Source organism: Bombyx mandarina, chromosome 26, assembly GCF_030267445.1.
Source record: "Bombyx mandarina strain Sakado chromosome 26, ASM3026744v2".
Taxonomy (NCBI): Eukaryota; Metazoa; Arthropoda; class Insecta; order Lepidoptera; family Bombycidae; genus Bombyx; species Bombyx mandarina.
The window spans coordinates 6204533-6228184 of record NC_143232.1 but is presented as its reverse complement, the minus strand read 5'-3'; the positions used below and the strand labels follow the sequence as shown (position 1 = coordinate 6228184).

Here is a 23652-nt window from a genome sequence, read left to right as displayed (position 1 = left end):
TAAGGATACGCACTTGCTACCATATGTGACGAGGATACAACATACCGGACAAAGGAACAGTAACATTAAGGAAACAAGGAAATATTAAATGAATTAATTGGTTCTCATTTATTCAAATGTGGACGCATGCTAATCTTCACTTAGTGGAACTGTTGTTATTCAAGATAACTTAAAGCACTGGGTAATGTTTGTGCTCTTCATTACTTGATTTTGGAATTTTTATTGTACAGCTAGCTGACGCGGCAGACTTCGTAGTGCCTCAATCGATAAATAAAAGACCTAAATTTTTGTCTATACTAATATTATAAAGAGGAAAGATTTGTTTGTTTGTTTGTTTCGAATAGGCTCCGAAACTACTGGACCGATTTGAAAAATTCTTTTTCCATTAGAAGCCGACATTGTCCCTGATGAACATAGGCTACTTTTTTTATTTTATTTTTTTTGTTTCATGTGTGTTTTAATGTTTCCGAAGCGAAGCGAGGGCGGGTCGCTAGTATAAAATAAACTTAAAACACACAAAAGGAATCGGTCCGACGGGGGACACATCAAAGGAAAAACAAAAGGGTTATTTTTATTTAATTCCGAGCATTTTCATATTTATCTACCTTTTAAACCTTCCCTGGACTTCCACAAATAATTTAAGGCCAAAATTAGCCAAATCGGTCCAGCCGTTCTCGAGTTTTAACGAGACTAATTAACAGCAATTCTTTTTTATATACCTATATATAAGTATAGATAGATAGATAGATAGATGGGTGCATGAGCCCACGACCCATTTAATATATGGATATTAGAAGATATTAGAAGAGGAAGAGGTAGACCTAAGAAGAAATGAATAGATTTCGTGAAAGACGATATGTGTAAGAGGGGAGTGATCGAAGAAATGGTATATGATAGAGGTGTGTGGAAGGAGAAAACATGTTGCGCCGAACCCAGGTTTTTTTTTTATTGCCCTTGTAGGCAGACGAGCAGACGGCCCACCTGATGAAGAGTGGTTACCGTCGCCCATGGACTTCAGCAACGTGACTGGGAGAAGGGCAGGATAATGATGAATGATGATTTTTAAATCGTTTAACTTAGATTCTGTTAAGCAATAAGATACCTATAATTGTTTAGCATAAATGCAACTCATTTCTAAGAATACACAAACATGCTGACACTCGCTTCGTACGACTAGCGCTCTACCGCGGAAAACAAGCCCGTAGTTCAGTTTGCTTAGTGCGAGTAATGTTAACGTTCTCGATAGCGTAAAAGTTAACTCTAATGTGTATGCAGTTGGAACAGCGCCCCTAGCGGCAAACGTAGGCAAACGTTCCAACTCTATACAAATTTAAGTTAACTTTTACGCTATCGAAAACGTTAAAGAACTCGCACTAAGGACACTGGTCGTCCGTGACCACGAAAATGGTATAGCATTCGAAACGTCAAAAATAATATAGTGACAATAAAAATGCGAGACTCCACTGTAAATATAATTTTAGTTATACATATATAGGGCTAGCGCGTGAAAGATGATATCTAATCCTTGATATCTAATCCTTCATTTGTCATACTTTGTTTGGCTTCCCGGGACAGGGGAGCACAGCGCTCCAGAGATGCAATTCATTAACCTTGTGGGGTTACACGACAAAGGAATATCTTTTTTATTGCCCTTGCAGGCAGACGAGCATACGGCCACCTGATGGTGAGTGGTTACCGTCGCTCAAGGACGTCAGCAACGCCAGGGGCAGAGCCAAGCCGCTGCCTACCGTTTAATACTCTCCACAAGCCTTCGCCACGTACCATACGGCTTTGAAATGAGCTCTCCTCGACAGTGTTTCCCGAGCGCTATGACATGTCCTTCTTCAAACGAGGCTTGTTAACGGTATTAAATGGTAGGCAGCGGCTGGGCTCTGCCCCTGGCATTGCTGAAGTCCATGAGCTACGGTAACCACTTACCATCAGGTGGGTCGTTTGCCTACGCGGCAATAAAAAATAAAAATCAAAAGTGATCCACCGCGGTCGCTGACGTGATTAAACATATGCTTATCCTTATGTATTGTTTTATTGACCACTCTGATGAGGTTTTTAAAGGACAATACATACAACCATAAACAACCTCACTATTAAACTCACACACTAAACATCATGTGGCCGGTAAGCTCCTTTTACGGTTAAGCAATAAAAGAAATGCAATGCATGCTTTCTCTCTATAGCAGATAAGTTAAAACAAACTTCAATCTTACGTCTCGAGATTATAGATTAGTATTCGCGTTTTTGTGTTTTTTTAAGCCTTGTGCTATCCCTCATTAGTTCCATTAAAAATAAAACAAAGAATTATATATTTTAATAAGCGCTGTGTAGCCTCAAAAACTGAATGACGTAATTAAAATTTCGTCAGCATTATGTCACTGTTCACCCGATGATAATTTTTTGGTTGCGTAATGATTATGTCGATCGCGGTCTCCGGTCTATACGTTGTTACATGCCGCCTCTTGTAATTGAGTCGTCTATTATCAAAGGTGGCAATCTGTGCATTTGGACAAAAAAATAATAAATAATAATAATAATAATAAATATTTACTAACAATCACGCCACGTTAACTGGTCCCGTGATAAGTTCGTAAAGAACTTGTGTTACAGGTACCAACCAGATAACGGATATAAATGTAAGATTTTTATTATACACATACATATATTTAATATACATCCATAACCCTGGAAAATACATTTATATTTATCATACAAATATCTTCCCTTGGCGGGATTCGAACCCGCGACCCCCTTGTGTAGTGACCATGTCACTTACCACTACACCAGACGGCCAAAATGTTATTGATATAGCAATACAGACTGATTTGAATATAATCGTCTCCTTCAAAGAATACGGTTCAAAACCTGCATCAAATAAAGTATTAACTTAACCTGTTATTTATCTAAGATGTCGTTCAGAAGAGTTTTGTGACTGCCAATAGAATACAAAGTCAATAATTCGTTTTTCTGATTTACCAATAATTGTCCAAAAGTCACATTGCCGGCTTTGATAATAGTCGACTCAATTGTTGGCCGGGACTAGATTAGTGAAGAGAAAAACTAAGTCTACCTTAAAACGGTCTGCTAATTGAAGCCAAGCGTCAAGGGCCAAGCGTCAGGTGCCGTGAAGCAGTAATGCGTTTTGGTTTGAAGGGTTGGACAGCCGTTGTAACTATACTTGAGACCTTAGAACTTATATCTCAAGGTGGGTGGCGCATTTACGTTGTAGATGTCTATGGGCTCCAGTAACCACTTATCACCAGGTGGGGTGTGAGCTCGTCCACCCACCTAAGTAATAAAAAAATAAAAAATTAAAAGGTGTGTAGTACTAAGGACTCTTACCCTTCGAACGAGAATACTAAATGAGCAATCACGCACTGTTCATTCTCCATACCAACCTGCTTCTCTATTTCTTCTTTATGTGAAAACCTTTACTTACGCCAAAGAGTTTTATTTTTCTTATTGATTATTAAAATCAGAAACTTAGGAAAATCATTCATTCATCATGCTTCATGCCTTTTTCGGACGTCCAATCAAATCAATTTTAACAAAGTTATTAGTAGATATATTTTGATCATATTTAATAATACATAGTATCTTTGAGGTCATGCTTTTTTGGCATGACTACGTTTCAACGAGGCCAATGACTTGACTATAAGATTATTATTACTAACATTCCGGACAGTTTATTCACAAAAATGACATATATGTAAATGAAAGTGTGTATGTTCGTTACATCGATGTGTGAAACAATAAACTTAATTTGTATGTAGAATTTGAAAGAATTTACCATAGAAATAGATTTTGAATGTCGTTTCTTTGTTTTAGTGTGATAAGAGGGTATTGGACATTTTTTCTTTCCGTATTGAAAAATACCACGTTGCTACAGTAGTAAATTTTTAGTTTATTATTAAATTGAAATAAATAAAATAAAAAACATTGTTTTACAGAGCAACTTATTGAAGTCTTATTTAAAATTATATCAATAAGTATAAATTAGATGTTTATCTATACTAATATTATAAAGCTGAAGAGTTTGTTTGTTTGAACGCGCTAACCTCAGAAACTACTGGTCCGATTTTAAAAAAAATTTCAGTTTTAGATAGCCCATTTATTGATGAAGGATATAGGCTATATAACATCAAGGTAAAACCAATACAATTGGAGCACCAATAAAGAATGTTTCAAAGTAAGGGCTTAAATAGCTTATTAACATTCTGAAATTCGAAAATATTTTCACCTTTACGTAAATGAAGTGGGGGGTAAAATTTAGCGTTATGCCAAAGTAATTATACCACGCGGACAACGTCGTAGGCAAAAGCTAGTAGATCTTATATACAATCAATGGGTACAATATAAATAAGATTTAAACAGACTAGTAAAAGTCATGTTTTTAAGTTTTTATTTAAGGCGACACCTTCTTCATCCTGCGGTGTAAAGAACGCATTTATTTCAGTTCATTAATCAAACAAAAACAATACACGATCAATGACATTTCCTTGTAACGCCGTGTTTGTGTTTGAGACAATAGGCCCTTAAGCTAACTCATTCCTTGCGCACATCTTAATTATGCACTCTGTTGTCGTAGTCGCCTGCAATAGGTTTATCTAAATAGTTCGGGCCATAGGGTATGGTACGGACGGGTATTGATTTTAGAACGAAGCCATCCTGCTATCTCGTTGATAGAACCGTCGCTATCTATCTTCTTCTGTCTTGCGTATCTACCCTCTAAATCTATCTATATATAAAAAAATGAATTGCTGTTCGTTAGTCTCGCTAAAACTCGAGAACAGCTGGACCGATTTGGCTAACTTTGATCTTGAATTGGTTGTGGAAGTCTAGAGACAGTTTAAAAGGTAGATAAATATGAAAATGCTTGGAATTAAATAAAAATAACAATTTTGTTTTGCCTTTGGTGTCCCCCGTCGGAGGGATTCCTATTGTTTGTTTGTTTTAAGTTTATTTTATACAAAAGTTTAGGTCTTTTATTTATCGATTGAGGCACTACAAAGTCTGCCGGGTCAGCTAGTATCAAATAGAAATGAATGCTTGAATTTTTTGTTGTATAGACGTTCGTAAATTCCAATTGCCTCCACGAAACTGAGTTTTGTAGTCGTCGCGGCCTAAAGGATAAGACGCCCGGTGCATTCGTATCTAGCGATGCACCGGTGGGCGAATTGAGCTGGAAAGTACCAAATTTTTCCAATGAAATACGTAACTTAACAAATCGAACCCGCAACACATAACAATTATAATTTGCGTAATTACTGGTGGGACGACGTCTTGCTAGTCGGCACGGGTAGGTAGCACCACCCTGCCTATTTCTGCTGTGAAGCTGTTACTGACACCTTAGAACTCATGCCCCAAGGTGGGTGGCGGCATTCACATTGTAGATGTGTATGGACTCCGATAACCACTTAACACTAAGTGGGCCTTGAATTCGTCTAATCAGCTAACTAGACATAATTTTATTGAGACTCCGCCTCCATTCACAAGGCGTGGAAAAGTATTTACGTTGTAATACTTATCCGGTACCACTTAGCATCACCTTAGATCCGTAGCTTATTTAGAGTTTCCACAACAAACCAATGTACTGTCTGTATAGAGTGCCGTACTGAATACAAAACAAGAAGTCAAACCCGATCTCATATTACCTTTAAAGTGACAATCCCGAATCAAATCCAAGACCCCGTTGTCAATAACTGTTCGCAGCCACCAGACCAACGAGGCAAGCAATTAGAATCGTTTTAAAACGCAATGCCAATTCAGCAAACGTGTTGTAAATAGCTGAGTCATTCTCATTGTGTGCTAAGAGACACCATTCGCAATTCCACATTCGTTGCTATCACGTACAATCAATTTTTCATTCTCTTTGTTTTAAATAGTCTTGTGTCTTTGAATATTATGTTAGTGCTGCTTTTGACAAGCCGTGCTTAGATTCAGAACAGCGGTTTTGAAAAAGCTTTCGTTAGCTTCTATGTTTTTTGTGTAATGGAATCTTTTTGAAAGTCATTTTCGCGGAATTCAAGCGTCTGATTACCTCGAAAATTTGTGTACTGATGGAGCACAGTCCACGATGCTCTACACTCGGCTGCAGATAGGAAAAAATGGCATAGAGTGGCTCCACAATAAACTCATGTTGAGAGAGGGTGGTCACGACCTTCAGCGTTGAGGAAACCGAAGCGAGGAGGAGGAGGAGGAGGGCTCAATATTACAATTTCTTTTTTTAGTGTTAAGTTAAGTGGGTACTGGTGTTAAGTGGTTACTGGAGCCCATAGACATCTACGACGTAAATGCGCCACCCACCTTGAGATATAAGTTCTAAGGTCTCAGTATAGTTACAACGGCTGCCCCACCCTTCAAGCCGAAACGCATTACTGCTTCACGGCAGAAATAGGCAGGGTGGTGCTACCTACCCGTGCGGACTCACAAGAGGTCCTACCACCAGTAAAAAATAAAGTATAATTTCGCTCTAAAATCCTGACTAGCATCTTTTTTAAATAGCAACTGCCGTCCAATCTCTCTTCACTCTAGCCGTCATGGCCTAAAGGATAAGAGAGACTGCACTTTTTAGTAATGCGACTGTGTCAGTGTTCGAATACCGCAGACATGCACAATTTTTTTTTACAATATTCCTAATGACGATTTGACACGTACGAAGAAATAGCCTTATCGTGTGAAATACCCGGAATATATATGACGGAGCTGGCTGGTTCCGTGGTGTTTTTAAAATGATGACGTCAGCGTTGTTGACGCCAATCTCTTCATCATTATCATTGTCTTCCATAGTGACTGTAATTAAGACTCACTCTCCAATGAATTCCTTTTATTACATTTCAAGTGTACAGCGATAACAATAGACAGCTCCGCTCCGTTCGACTGCTCGAGCCGGAATGTGTTGTGCGACAAAAGTAATTCGCATTTGTAGTAGAACAGTGAGGTAGTTTGTTCATTAATTTTCCTGAATACCGTCATAAAACAATTGTTGACTTGCGTTGAACTTATAACAGTTATCCAACAATTTTAACATTGAGGGAACAGTTAGCTCTAATCATTTTAGTGAACTAAATCGCGGGGTTGCGCCGATATATATAAATTTGCATAATTATTCGTGTTAAAGCGTATAGTGATCCCACATAGGAGTTACCAGCAGTTCGACTGATTCTTCAAAATGAATGGTGGTATTCAGTTGTGATTTACACCTGTAACTTTGATCGCCCCGGGAGTTCGTCTGCTTATATCAGTAATAGTACATTGACAATAACGCGTATCAGCTATTGCATTTCAACGCGCTGCCGGCACAGGTCAAGGAGCTAACCGCTTATACAAGCTTCAACGCGATCGTCACCGCCCACGTCCGTCGGTCCCGATAGGAATAGACTGCTGATAAACGAGACCTTATCTCTATTTATATAATACCAGTTTATCAAACTGCTGTTCCTATTATATTCGGATCCTACAAAATAGTTTGCCTTCAATTGAATTTGTCTTTGTTTGGGTTTCGTTGGCACGAGAATGTCTTCTGTGATAGTTGGACTAATGTACGGGTAGATGGCGCGCTATTTTCATCAACTAACGCAAAACTACATTTTGCGATGAGCACAACTGCGAACTCTTTGACATGGAAATAAAGGTTATAAATGTTAAGCACGTATGAAATTGATTAGTCGTTTAATTCTATCTAATAGTGAATCAAAGTGAGCTGTCTGTGGAGCGAACTCTATGGATTTTATTTATTTTATTAATTTATTTCTTTATGTACACACAAAAAAGAAGACCTAGTACAGAGTAATAGGAAAATTACGTACAAAGGCACTGCTTATTTCTTTAAGAAATCTCTCCCAGCAGACCTGCGAGAGGATTATGAGAATAATAATTAAAAGTGATGAGTGTGTGTAGAACAGCTAAAATAACGAATACAACATGAGAATCATAGTAATGCACATACACATAGCAACTATTGTTAAGCTTGAATACAAAATATTATAAGTAACCCAGTATATACGAAGAGTATAGAACAATGATCATTCGGAACATGGATCTTAATATTCATTAGACTGCGAAGTTTTCTACCTATGAAGCAACCGTTCTTGATGTATTAAGAATTCTTTCCATTAATATTCATAAGACGTCTAAAAAGAAGACACATAAAACTGACAATATGATAAAAACACATGATTACAAGACAAAGATCTAACTTAACTAGAGGTCCCGCAGTAGTCGAAATTCGACTATAATTAATTGCAATTGTAAGTTTTTACGCTATTGTGATTGTATTTTATACTTCTATAATCACAAATTTCGCAAGACTACACTATAAAAAATATTAACAAAGGCAAACAATATTTAATCTATTCTCAATTTGACAACAGACGTCAAGAACAAAAGTTTGACAATAAATAGTATGCATGCGTGTGTGCGTCAAATACATGGTATGTAGTGTGTGTAATGTTTTCTTTATTGATTTAATGTATCTTTTATGCATTATTTAAAAAAAATATTAGCATTGTGCACTTCTCTATATTCTCTATAAGTGTTGAAAATTTCATTCTCCTCCGTCGGCACAATTTTCGTAAAAAGGGATACAAAGTTTTTGCTTCACGTATTAATATATTAGATTTCCATTATAAAACGTCCAAAAAAAGACACATAAAACTGACAGTATGATAAAAACACATGATCACAAGACAAAGATCTAACTTAATGATGGGAAACATCTGGTTTTATTGTTACAGTGGTAGATTCGAAGCACAGCTCTTGCTAGGGCTAGTGTTAGAAAGTTCTCTCTGAGCTGAAATAATTCTTTAGGCTACCAGCGAATAAGTAGGAAAAAACTAAGTGAACCTGAAAGCCATTAAAACCAATCGTTGTTCACTATAGCGTCATTTATGCCTCTAGTAACTAAGTATGTTTTTTCTAGTTAATTTCATAGTTGTTATTACACGACTTTGAACCATGTGACCTGTGTTCAGGGTTGACAAAGTCGAGGATAATGTTGACATAAAAATTTATTTTCGCTACTTCCTGGTCATTATATTGTTGGAAGACTGTATATATCTATGCTATACTTAGTGAATAAATGTAACAGATTGTAGGATGGGTCCCTAGGTCGTTATCGTGGACTATCAATTCTCCTGATCGTTCAATATTAGCTGCGTCATAAGTTGATTCGTCTGTGCCCCTAATTAAATAAAAAAAAAGTTTTTAACAAGTTTATTTCCAACAGACATTATGTAAACCTGATTCTTTCCGAATGGCGACATTCAACTTGATAGTTTTGGAAGAGTCTAGATAATTTATGTCGCTGCGTAGTGTGAACTATCTCACAGTCGGACACGTAACAATGTGTACATAATGTATGTTTTGCGACAGAATAGGGTGGACGAGCTCACAGCCCACCTGGTGCTAAGTGGTTACTGGAGCCCATAGACATCTACAACGTAAATGCGCCACTCACCTTGAAATATAAGTTCTAAGGTCTAAGTATGATTACAATGGCTGCCCAACCCTTCAAACCGAAACGCATTACTGCTTCACGGCAGAAATAGGCAGGGGTGGTACCTATCCATGCGGACTCACAAGAGTTCCTACCACCAATATTTAAGCAAATTGTAATTTTGCGGATTTGATTTTTACAACACGATGCTATTTCTTCACCGTGGAAGTCAATCGTGAACATTTGTTAAGTACGTATTTCATTGGATAAATTGGTACCCGCCTGCCGGATTCGAACACCGGTGCATCGCTACATACGAATGCACCAGTCGTCTTATCCTTTAGGCCACGACGACTCATGTTTGATTTTTTATCAATTAATCTCCTTTCTATCGCTAATCAAATTTTATTTTCGATTTCCAAAATATCTGTTAACGCGTATCCCCACTGTATTAATTAGTATTTGCGAGCAGTTTTTTTTTTTTTTATTACTTATATAGTTGGACGAGCTCACAGCCCACCTGGTGGTAAGTGGTTACTGGAACCCATAGAAATCTACAACGTAAATGTGCCACCCACCTTGAAATATAAGTTCTAAGGTCTCAAGTATAGTCACAGTTTTGAGAAATGTTTTTTTTTTAAAACATTTAACTAACAGCGGAAAGTGACCGTGTTCCACTATTAAACCCTAATAATTGCGATGAAATTAATTGCGAATGTTGAATTAAACATAACATTAAATACTATCAAAGCTAGACACATTTTAGCTCAAGGCGTTCTGTGGGCTGGCTCATTTGATTCCGATCACACAATACATCGGCTACTAATGCAAAATGAGTTTCCATATTGACATATCGTTCACGGCCTCATGACGAAACGATAGGCTCGTATCTGTCTTAGTTTTACGTAACACCACCATACTTAGGACGGGTAGCTGCGTACGATAGAAGCATGCTTCGTCATAGCATGATAATTTAGTAGCTAATAGTACTTGTTCGTAAATTCAATTACAGTCGATTGTGAGCAGTTTTGATTTGTACACTACGGTCGCGTCTACCTTAAAGAAAAACATCCAACAATTTTTTTTCATGTCAATCCAAACTTTAATCACTAATCGTTTTATTGTTTTTTTTCGTTTGCCACCCACTTTGAGATATAAATTCTAAGGTCTCAAGTATAGTCACAACGGCTGCTTCACCCTTCAAACCGAAACGCATTACTGCTTCACGGCTGAAATAGCCAGGGTGGTGGTACCTAACCGTGCGGACTCACAAGAGGTCCTACCACCAGTAATTACGTAAATTATAATTTTGCCGGTACAGTAATGGTACAGTCTATCGATTGCCGCTGTTTAGCCTCAAATGACGTCACGTTTAGTGAATTTACGTTTAGCCGTATTCCTCTTATTCCTAATAATATGTAATGCGCAGATCCTATTCGATAGTTCAGGCATTATATCCGCTAGAAAGGGACCCTTAAAACTGCAGCACTAAGCTTTATAATTTTAATTTATTTGTTTTATTGCATAGATGGGTGGACGAGCTCTGCCCACCTGGTGTTAAGTAGTTACCGGAACCCATAGACATTTATAGCTTAAACGCCGCCACCTACTTTCAGATATGAGTTCTAAGGTCTCAGTATAGTTACAACGGCTTCCCCACCCTTCAAACCGAAACGCATTACGGCTTCACGGCTGAAATAGCCAGGGTGGTGGTACCTTTCCGTGTAGACTCACAAGACGTCCTACCACCAATAACTTTTCAATTTCCACTAGCGTAAAGAAAATAGATGACAGTCGTAGTCTCAAAGCGATCGCTTTACTAAGCCACGGGAAAAGTCTGTGATGAATCAAAGTCTCCGTTTTCAATGAACATTCTTTAAGTTAGGCAAACGTGACTTTCAATTAAGGTTAAAAAAAGTATGGTACGTGCTCAGACTCGACGCTGCGACCTTTTGATTAGGCACGCATGACACTGAACCAAATAATCTAATTCATTAAGTTACGTGGCTTCCTAAATGTGATGTATCGAGTATCCACGGTTTTCTTTCTTGGATAGAGGCGGGCGAACCAGTTTACGGTCTACCTGATGTTAAGTGGTTACCATAGCCCATAGACATATAACGCTAGAGTGTAGAGAGTGTAGCCGGGAAAAAACGTCCGTAACGTAAGATTTTTATTAATAATGCACAGTTACTTTGTAATAACGTACAAAAGATAATATATTTTTATTATATATTTTTTATAAATCATTATGAATAAAATAATGTTGATAACTTTGTAAAGTAGTTTTTATTTATCAATAAAAAAATCACAATAAAAAATGTATACCCGAATAATTATTTTCTTTATACCTCGAATAGAACTTAAAATTAATATTTTTATAATAAGGAACTTCATTCCTATCCGGTGTCCCATGACATCTTTTTTTTATACAAACTGTTAAGAACATTCGCCGAACCCTGTTTCAAGATATAATAAGTCAATTAAATTGTTTTTTTTTTCTTCTAATCGGTTCATTCATTTCGTATCGGTAAATTCCATCGATCGGGTTCTACGTATTGAAAAAAATAAATTGTTTGCTCTCGTCAAGCTAGCAGGGCCGAATTAGTCATGTTATTTTTTTATCGAACGTTGCCAGCTATTTCTAAATAATTATATTTCGCTAATTCCCACGATGAAGGAATAACGTCACTTAATTACATTTTATTGCTTCTTGTGTCTGTTTTGATCGTGTGGTTATTTGTTTTCTGAGCGATTATTCTCGCACTGGCCCAGAGGTACCACTCTTAATTGAGACGCCTTGTGTCGGGTCGTTGAAACTTGAAAGATAGCATTTCTAACGGATAGGTCAATTTGTGATAAAATAATACAGTACAATACAAACAGTTTTCTGAATCTTCTAGAAACTTGTCCAGTAATATCTTCGAAAAGTCAAGTCGATTTTGTTTCTGACTGTCGGTCAACATTCTCGGCACCCATCTTGCGGAGACTTTTCTCATATTCAAAGATTGTTTCAATATGGATTGAAGACTTCCATATGAAATGCCCATTTCTTGTATTAAGTGATCATCATCTCAGCCTGTCTACTGTCCACTGCTGAATATAGACCTCCCAACTGATGTCCAGTGGTGACGGAGTAAGAATGAGTGTCACCAACCCTATACTATCCCAGGGAGTCGTAAGACCCGACTATGGGAATATGCACAAGACATCAGTGCCAGAGAAGGAAAACTCGAAATTAAACCCTGTACCAACCCGTCTAGCCAGCGTGGTACAGTGGCTAAATACCTCCATGAATAGTAACAGAGAGACCAGGCCCCTAGTTCCCGGCGGCCCCGCTATTTCTGTCTTGTATTAAGTATCAGATGGTAGCTCTTCGCTCAATAGAATTTTCTCGACTTTCGCAACATTTCCTTGAGTGAGTGACGTTGATGGACGCCCGCAACGATGTTCGTCTTCCGTGCTCGTTCTCCCTACTCGAAATTGAGAAGCCCATCTTGCGACACTGGAATACGGCGGAGCAGACTCTCCTAACCTTGCCTCCAAAACTCCAAACTAACAATCACGCCACGTTAACTGGTCCCGTGGTAAGTTCGTAAAGAACTTTTGTTACTAGTACCAGATAACGGAAATATAATATGTAAGATTTTTATTATACACATACATATATTTAATATACATCCATAACCCTGGAAAATACATTTTATAGGTATAGATACCACACTGCCGCCTTGCGTGCTCGGAGGGTAGAATAGAATTTATTGTATAAATTAAGCTGCAACAATCAAAGTTACGTAGACGCCTCACTTTGTGGCGGGCTTAGGCTCCAGTTTTAACCACTAAACATAATAATGTGACCACCTAATAATTAAATCTTTGACGACGAAAGCTCAGCTTCAAGCACTAGATTCAGGTCTTCTTATAGCAGTTAATCAGGTCATTTCGTCATTAACGACTAGCACAACGAAGTAATTTAATATGGCATCATTAATACGAGCGCATAATTCATCTTACTTATTAGATAGCAGACGTTTGAACAGATATCCGGATGCGGGAGAAACAGTACTAATCTATATATTAATACGTGAAGCAAAAATTTTGTATCCCTTTTTAAAAAAATTGCGCGGACGGAGGAGTATGAAATTTTCCACACTCATAGAAAATATAGAGAAAAAGTGCACAATGCTAATATTTTTTTTAAATAATGCATAAAAGATACATTAAATCAATAAAGAAAACATTACACACACTACATACCATGTATTTGACGCACACACGCATGCATACTATTTATTGTCAAATTTTTGTTCTTGACGTCTGTTGTCAAAGTGAGAATAGATTAAATATTGTTTGTCTTTGTTAATATTTTCTATAGTGTAGTCTTGGCGAAATTTGTGATTAAAGAAGTATAAAATACATCCATAATATTGAACAAACTTACAATTCCAATTAATTATAGTCGAATTTCGACTACTGCGGGACCTCTAGTTCCAATAATTATGTAGTCACGTTAATTATTATTATGTAATATTAACTTTTTGTTCCTTTTGTTCGCAGCGAGACCTCGCCTCCGTCGCCCATCGGCGATGCGAAGGAGTCCAAAATAGGCCAGATACAATTCTCAGTATCGATCGACAAACAGGAAAGCACGGTATGTTTGACTAAAACTATTATCGATAATTATATATTTGCTAGACCATAACATGTAATGTACACATTACAGAAACATGTAACTTATGTCAATGTTTATTTCGTTGTTTTTTTTGTATATTTTTCTAGCTAAACCTATTTCGGTTTGCTGGAAGAAAACACAAGAGCTAATCTCGCTTTTTTACCATTCAATTTATACTGTTTCTGATCTGTTATTGCACAATAAATCTGCAGCTTATACTAATGTTATAATGTGAAAGGTTAAATGTTTGTTTCTCAATAATAGAACAATAGAAGAACGGGTTTGGATGCAGTCTCGTACAAACATAGTGTTGCGCGCTGGGGTTCGGGATAAATAAAATTCATACCGAATTACAAGTTAACAGTCTATTAGCACTTAGAACATTTAAAACACTTCACTAACACTTTAAAATCTCAATTCGTTTCTTCCGCTTCGCTTCAGTTGATCCGTTCGCTGTTTTGCTTCGAGTAGTTCCGATTACTAACTGACTGTGTGCCATCTCTGAAAAGCTTTTATAGTCGATATCTCATCCCTAGATTTATTGAGAACATTCTGCGCAAGTTGAGTAGCTTCGATGTGTGTTTCCGCTATCTGACAATAGATGGAGTTGTTCTTCTCGAGCGTTCCAGATGCCACTAGATCTTTCAATATTCGTTGGACTATTCGGCAATAGATGGCGTTACTTTTACCGGCGTAACAATAGTTTATAGTCTGAACCAGGGACACAAACAGCTATATATTCGGGAAAATGCAACGTGTTTCATTCGTTCTAAAGTTGGACGCGAGTGAAATCACCATGTCTGTCATCGTGATAAACAAATAAATAAAATATCAATGAGAAGGACAGTCGAAGGCGTTCTTGATAAAATTAAAATAACGTAGGTCCTGTAGTTGTTTCGATTGGCCTTCGTGTTTTATTTAATAATTCCTTATGAAATACCAACAGCAGAGCAGGTGCAGATTATGTGACTATAATTAGTAACAGAGAGTCACTTAAAGGTCATTTTAGAAAGGCATTTTAAAGCTTAAAATATTTACCACTAAACCTCTTGCATTAAAAAAAATTAAAGAAGATATCTAAAAAAATCGGGAGAATCAATTTCGCATAATACTAGTTTTAAATGAGTCTACCTCGAAGCCTTTATAAATTTATTAGAATTGTCTCATGCTGACCGCACAAAAGCATTCGACTTCTGCCTTTAGTTAGAACTGAGGGAGTGAATAAAAGGGCACACGATCCTAATGCCTTTTGAGGAGGGACATAGAATGTGAATTTCGGTAGGCAGCGGCTTGGCTCTGCCCCTGGAATTGCTGAAGTCCATGGGCGGCGGTAGCCACTCACCATCAGGTGGGCCGTATAAAAAAAGTGGGTTTGTAAAGTAGTCGTTGTTCTATAGCTCCATGTCTCACCTGTTATTTGGTTACTGGATCGGATAATAAGGTACTAACTACTACTTCTTCAAGCTTAATTTGTCCAAATTGCTTAAATACGAAAACAATAGTTTTCAAGGAATATTCGCTCGCAAGAAGTGCTTAATTGGGTTCTTTCTGTCACAAAAAAGCCACTCTGCCTTTACTCGTCAATTTGCTTCGACTGAAGATGAAGATTTTTTTCCTACCCATTTGCAGCCTAAGGGGCTATTCCAACTACCAACCGGACGGGTAGGTGAGCTCACGGGCTTAACCTGAGATAATTTGCTAACATTAGGCCTTGCAAGAGCAGTGCTTCGCAGAATCTACCACCGGATCAGAATCGCGTCCCGCTAAGAAGATATAAGATTATTATTGATATAGATCGAGCTGTGGGGGTAGTTTCAGAGACCAGTGTCGCATACTCATAAGATGATTGAGATCACTAAGACTAACACAGAAGTAATTAATATCACAATTTATTGAAAGTAATATTCCCTCAAACAAATGCGGTTAGTTAGTCGATGTCTAAAATGTTTTCCAGACATTAGTTGCAATGTCCCATTGTATAAGGCTATGCGACGTCGCGTTTCGGAGTATTCATTCAATGAAGACTTTACCACGTAAAAGGCGATCGTAAAACGAAGACGCACATTGTTCGTCAGGCTGTGTGTTTATAGAATCATGTTTGTCGTTGTAATTCTTTTGTTGTGTTTGATGTGTGTGGTAATGTCTTTGTGACCTTAGGGCTTGGATCGATTGATGCAGCGCTACTAATCGCTAAGCGAACTGGAAGATTCTTATTTAAAAATTATCGAAAGGTTTCAAAATTGGAATACCTCTTTGACAATAACGGCCACTCAATAAATTTCTATTACTGGTGGTAGGACCTCTTGTGAGTCCGCACGGGTAGGTACCACCACCCTGCCTATTTCTGCCGTAAAGTAGTAATGCATTTCGGTTTGAAGGGCGGGGCAGCCGTTGTAACTATACTGAGACCTTAGAACCCATATCTCAAGGTGGGTGGCGGCATTTATGTTGTAGATGTCGGCTTCAGTAACTATTTAACACCAGGTGGGCTGTGAGCTCGTCCATCGATCTAAGCAATAAAAAAGAATGTTTTGGTACTGGAGATAATTTCCAGCTTAGATAACTGCTATTCCTATGCTTCTGAGACTTCAGTTTCGGGGCTCTCGATACGCTATAGAAGACACGTTTTTTTTACATCAAAAACATCAATGATATAATATCGTATTTTTGGACAGATATGGCAAAAGAGACAGCAAGCAGTCTGCGTGCGGCACGCCTTCAAACATTACGGGTCTAACAAACGGCCCAACCACGTCCTCAGCAACCTCAACATGACCGTCGCTAAAGGCACCATGTAAGTACAAATATGTATAATCAAACTTCCTCTTGATCCAAATATCATTCTTAGCTATTAGACATAAACTTTTATTTATTTATATTTATTCCATTCAATACAAAGTCAGGCTTACAGTTTGCACCAAAACGCCTGACTCGTTAACACAAAAAACATTATTAAAATCATTAAGTACTATTTATTATGCTAAAAATAACATTATTTTGGAAAAAAGTTTTCCCCAACTATCGGCAAATACGTCAGCATCCTGGATTTCGGATAAAAATTTGTTTAACAGAACAAAAGAAAGATAGAGGCCACCCGCCATCGACCTGGTGGTCAAACATCAAAAAAGACCTTAAGAAAGCCCAATTGCCAAAACCGACAACCTAGGACAGATCGGCCTGGCGCCGTAGAGTGAGAAGACCCGACCCCGGATAACGAGAACAGAGACTGAAGAAGAAGAAGAGCTATTAGACATCAACTCTGGGTTGTTATTACTTATCAAATAGACTAGCTGACCCGGCAGACTTCCTAGTGCCTCAATCGATAAATAAAATACCTAAACTTTTGTATAAAATAAACTTCAAACAAACAAAAGGAATCCGTCCGACGGAGGACATATCAAAGAAAAAACAAAATGGTTATTTTTATTTAATTCCGAGCATTTTCATATTACCTACCTTTTAAACCTTCTCTGGACTTGCACAAATAATTCAAGACCAAAATTAGTCAAATCGGTCCAGCCATTCTCGAGTTTTAGCGAGACTAACGAACAGTAATTCATTTTTATATACATACTTAGTCTGGCCATAAATACTGTTACAGAGGAAAAAAAAATTCTATTGCAAATAAAATTTATTACTTTTACAGCGTGTTAGCTTAATACATAAATATTAAACATTACATAAATATTACGCTTCACAAGTTTGGAATCCTCGATATAATATCTATATAGAACGAATTGAAAGGATTCAGCGTAAAGGAGACGGAAAATCGTGGGCCAAAAATGTAATAACTTGGAATGTAGTCTAAAAAATTTGTCATATTTTTTTATATAAGAATATAAAAAATCACCTCAATCCTTTTTCTGGGACCGGAGAAAAATGAGAAAGTTAGTTTTTGTCGGTTTAGCGGTGTGATCGCTTTAATTAATCGATTACAGGATTATAAAAAGAAAAACATTGCACTAGGTAATTAATGCAAAGTAATTAAATGAGCGATTTATACTTGTTGTATACTAGTGCGGTATACGCCAGATTTAATTGCGATTATATACATAAATGAAGAAAAAGTCTATTATTACTTAACAAAGTAATATGATTATCGATTTCAAATCGATTAAAATTGATTGTATTTTTGATGACAGCTTTGACAGTAAGCTGACATGACGTTTGTTCATAGATTATACAATTATTTTTTGGCGCTTGTTGGTTTTTTCTGCTCTACTCGTTTTGTATCTTCGACGCATTTTGAGTGTGTATCTATCGGGCTGTTTTTATATTTTCAACGATCACTGCTTTATTATTACGGATTCCAACTCTGCCAGCCTTGTACGACAATTGCTTCTACACTGGACACCGAAGATCGCTCACACGTTTGACTTGAAATTGTTGCATTGGATACTGTTGAAATTATGGATCGCTGTGTGAATTGTGGGATAGCAATTCCATATTCCATACCTGATATATATCATTGATATTCATTCAATATGACATTTAAAGGATTATCCAATGGATATAATAAACATTTACTTATGCTTAAATAAGTTATTATTCAGCTCTTTTAAAGAGATTGTAACATAACCTAACTTTTACTAAATCTTTATTAACTCGGCTCTCAGATTGAGAAAACTTTTATAATTTCCAGCAAGGTACTGATAAATCTGAATCCATTAATTCATATTAGTTTCATCACGTTACATTCGGGCCCAAAAATGTATGTAATCGTTTCAGTCTCCTTTATAAAGTACCTTTGTTTTAAATTAAATATTGCCTATAACTCTAATAATTATGCTAACCTTTGTAAAAAACATCATCTACTTCCTCTTTACTTGCGGCGTGAGGTTTCCGACATTATATATTATTTAAAGATTGTTAAAGGTTTGGTGGATTGCCCGGAGCTCTTATCCAAAGTTGACTTCAATGCACAGAGAATATCTTTAAGGCATCGAAATCTAATTTCTTTGCCACTAGCTTCCACTAACTATAGGCAAAACTCATTCTTTTTACGTGTTGGTGGTGACCTCAACAGACTTGGCAGGTTCTTAGATTTAGACCCATTTTATTCCTCTATCATAGGACTAAGACGTCAGCTTAGTGCCCGATTTTTCGTAAGCGATGAGGGGGCAGAGGGTGCGGGGCCATGTGCCGGTGATGTGTAGCACAACAGTTTTTATTAATTTGTGACATTTATACATAAGTGTACATTTAAATTAGTCTGGTTCCTTATGTTGTTTCTTGCTTGCTGATTGTCTTTAATTTTCTTTTGTTTCTATGGTTTTGTTTCTCTAGTGTTTTTAATTTGTTTATATTGGTGAGAACCTTTAATTGGCTTTTTGTTTCTATTATTTGTTATATTATTATACTTTGTTAGTTGGCTGTTGGTTCTCCTTGTATTAAATAAATAAATAAATAAATAAATTAAACAATTTAAAGTATAAAAAGCTTATTCGAAGTGGTCTCCATTGGCTGCAATACAGTCTTTTAAACGTTGAGGCCAGTTATCAATAGAAGCACGCACTCTTTCAATGGGAAAATTTTTCACTGCCAATCGTACGGATTATTTTAGGGACTCCAAATTATCATGGCGTTTAGAGCAAGCCGTACTCTCTAAAACTGACCATAAATCATAATCCAGCGGATTAAGATCGGGACTAGACGACGGCCAGTCTTCAGCTCTGATGAAGTCCGAAACGTTCGTTTCCAACCAAGACTGCGTAGACCGAGATTTATGACCTGGCGCCTAGTCTTGCTGGAAGGATCATTCTTGATTATTGAACATGTTGTTGTTAAGGGGCTTCACTACCTTCTCAAGAATGGTATCTTGATACACTTGTGCCGATGTTTTGATACCTTTTTCACAAAAGTATGGCTCAGTCACTCCTTCATAGCTAATACCCCACCAAACCATCACTGAAGTCGGATAGAGCCCACGTTGCACTCTGTCGACTAATTGGGAAGCTTCCTTAGAGTTTGAGCATAAATACGGTCATTTTGTTTGTTAAAATGTTGCTCAATTGTAAAAATTTTCTCATCCGTAAACAAAAATTTTCTATGACCTCCCTTTGCGTACCGCTTCAGTAGTTGTTTCGATTTTACCACCCTATTCTCTTTTAAATTATCAGTTAAGAAATGACCAGTACGTCTCTTACAGGCTGCAAGTCCTAAGTCATCTTTTAAAATACGCGACATGGTTCTAGGTGCTATCTTCATCTCCCGAGATAAAATATTTTGCTTTCGGACAGGATTTCTTCGAATTCTTTCCCTTACTGCTTTGATCACCTTTTTCGTACGAACACTACGTGGATGGCCAGATCTGTTTCTGTCACAAACAGAGAAGGTCTCATTGCACCTACTAATAGCCCCGTACACAAAAATTTTACTAATACCAAGCGTATGGAGAGTTTTAAAAATTGCATTTGACTCCATACCTACTTTGTGTAATGCAATCACAGCGGTTCGGTTCTCTTTATCACCCCACTCCAATATCGCAAAATATTATAAAATGTATTGGCGCCAAAATGAGAAAACTCAGTGAGCAATCATATAAAAATGACAGATTCCAAATTCAAATGTAATATTTTGTTTATTTTTAATTGTAACAGTATTTATGGCCAGACTAAGTACCTAGTCAGGTCATAAATTCTGTCACATGTTTAATGTAAAATAATTGAAACAAGTTTATTCATTATGTAACCATTCATATACCAAAATGAACTTAACAAAACATAGATTCTTATGACACTAAAGTTTATTCAAAATGACCTCCGTGATTTTGAATACAGGCCTTTAATCTGCGCGGCCAGTCGTCTATCGCAGCACGAACGAGGTCCATGTCAATATTGGCGGCTGCCTTAATCAAGGATGTCTTGAGTGACTCCAAATTGGGATGAGGCTTTGAGCACGCCTTTTCCTCTAAGTGTTGCCATATCTTGTAATCTAACGGATTCAAATCCGGACTGGAGGAGGGCCAGTCTTCGTGCCGGATGAAGTCGATTTCACGCGCCGCCAGCCAGTCTTGTGTGCTCTTCGCTCTATGAGCTGGCGCCGAATCTTGTTGGAATACCCAGTGCCTGTTATTGAACATGGTATGAAAAACAGGTTCCACAAGGTTCGTCAGGACTGTATTTTGATACACAACTGCATTCGTTTTTACACCTTTCTCACAAAAATGTACCTCTGTTAAGCCCCAATAAGAAACTCCCAACCATACCATGAGCGAGGATGGAAAATGACCTCGTTGGACACGTGGAATACGGTTGCTCGCTTCTTCACTACTGTGTGCGTACACCTTATCATTTTGTTTGTTGTAGCTCTCTTCTACGGTAAAAATTTTTTCATCCGTAAAAATAGTTTCCCGATATATTTTTCCCGCGTACTGCTTCAACAAAGCGCGGCATCTCTTCAGTCTCAAGTCCATTAGACGAGCATTCAAACGATGTCCTGTTTTTCTTCGATATGCCCGAAGCCCTAAGTCTTCATTTAACACCCTTTTCACCGTGGTTCTGCTTAACCCCATCTGAAGGGCCAACAGTTTCTGCTTACGTTTGGGATTTCTTTGAATTCGCGCCTTCACAGCTTTTATCACTGCTGGAGTCCTAACAGACCGAGGGCGACCACTTCTTGACCTGTCATCTACACTAGAGTCTTCATTGTATCGTTTGATGGTACGATAAACGAATCTTTTGGTTATATTCAAATTTTTCAGTATGTTAAAAATTTGAATTGGCGCGTAACCGCAACGATGCAACGCAATAACTGCAACACGGTCTTCTTTAAGCGTCCACTCCATATTTAAAAATGAGTAAAATTCTAAAAGTATACATTTTTTATTTTCATGAACAATTCGAAATTCGAATTCAATAAACTTTTTTGTGGCTAGCATTCTAAAAGAAAAGTTTTTACTGTGTGACAATACTTATGACCTGACTAGTTATATAGAAGAAGAAGATAAAGATTAGCATCAACAGTTCGATGTTTTTAATTGAACTTCAAATTTTCTCCATTTAAGCTGAAGAAGTTTTTTTGTTAATATTTTTTCAAAATGTTAAACTTTCAATGGCTCTGCTGTAAAGTTGCAAAAATGTCGCTTAATCTAAATGCCCTTTCACCCTCCCATGTAATTTTTGAAGTCATTCACGGACGATGGCTCTCAAAGTTACGTCAAACCTAACGAGTTTATTCTTCTTTGTGAATATATTTGTGTAGTTTCAAAGACATCGTCACATTAAACAAAGACAAAGAGAATTTCACACAATTATTAATAATTTCGCACACAAAAGCGACGTGTCATTAATTGCATAGAAATATAAGTTCTTTAACCTTTTGTGGGGAGTTGGCATAGTGCCAGATTAGTGACTGTGTTACAACAGGACAAAGGCTTTTATTTATAAGGGGCATTGGAATGATGTATGTACTTTTAAACTAGCGTGGATGGACATGGGAGCCATCAATACAGTTGATGTCGAGGACAGTTGAAAGGGGAAAAGAAAAATTATGACTATGTGTTGGTCTAGATTAGAAGCCAGGATTGTTGGAGAATTTGCAGCAGCTTCCTCTTAGTACCGAGACCTCTACGAGAAACAATAATTTAACATTCGGTGGTGTAGTTTGTAGGTCCATGCACACCTGGTGCTATTACTGGTGGTAGGACCTCTTGTGAGTCCGCGCCGGTAGGTACCACCACCCTGCCTATTTTCTGCCATGAAGCAGTAATGCGTTTCGGCGGGGTAGCCGTTGTAACTGTACTGAGACCTTAGAACTTATGTCTCAAGGTGGGTGGCGCATTTACGTTGTAGATGTCTCTGGGCTTCAGTAACCACTTAACACCAGGTGGGCTGTGAGCTCGTCCACCCATCTAAGCAATAAATAAAAAAAAATCCCTCTCATAATCCCCAATAATTCCGACGAAACCCGACAGATTTATATCCATCACAATAAAAAGCCTTTGAATTGGATGTCGGCAGTAATTTAGGGTGTGGTGCGAAGTTCCAATACGTATAGCGACTTTCTTGCAGCAGGATGGATCAGCCTTTAGCATGGAACTTTCCCATTCTAGGAATTTTGAACTCCCTGCCCTGAGTGGCAGGGAGTTCATCCCTGGGCAGTGGGGTTCGTCCCGTGCCCCTGTCAGGGGGTACAACGACCCGTTCTTTCGTTCGACGCAAAATGAACATATTATTTGTACTGTACATTCGGCTTGGTTTTAGCAAGCCGTTCTAAAAATACTTGAATGGATTAGGTTAAAGAGGATATGCGAGGGAAGAGTGTGTGAGTGCAGAGATGATGTATGATAAACCTGAATGGAAAAGAAGGACATGCTGCCCCGACCCCACATGGGGTAGTCGCATCACTTAGTACTGTACTGGGGTTCGGGATAAATAAAATTCCACCGAGGTAAAACTTAAAAAACTGTATTCAACACTTAGAACACTTAAAACACTCAACTCAACTCAACACTTTAGGTGATCTGTTCGCTGTTTCGCTTCGATTAGTTCCGATTACTGACTGACTGCGTGCCATCTCTGCAACGCTTTTA

General features: G+C 37.7%; 1 protein-coding gene across 2 annotated transcripts in view; it reads left to right on the top strand.

Annotated features, from left to right (window-relative positions):
• snu (ABC-type transporter snustorr) overlaps positions 1-23652 on the top strand; it is a 130498-nt gene that overhangs the window by 69845 nt on the left and 37001 nt on the right. For both annotated transcript variants that reach the window (XM_028172390.2, XM_028172391.2), the window contains 2 exons: positions 14006-14099; positions 16796-16914. In XM_028172390.2, coding sequence (XP_028028191.2) covers positions 14006-14099; positions 16796-16914 — 213 coding nt within the window. The remainder of the gene's footprint in view (positions 1-14005; positions 14100-16795; positions 16915-23652) is intronic.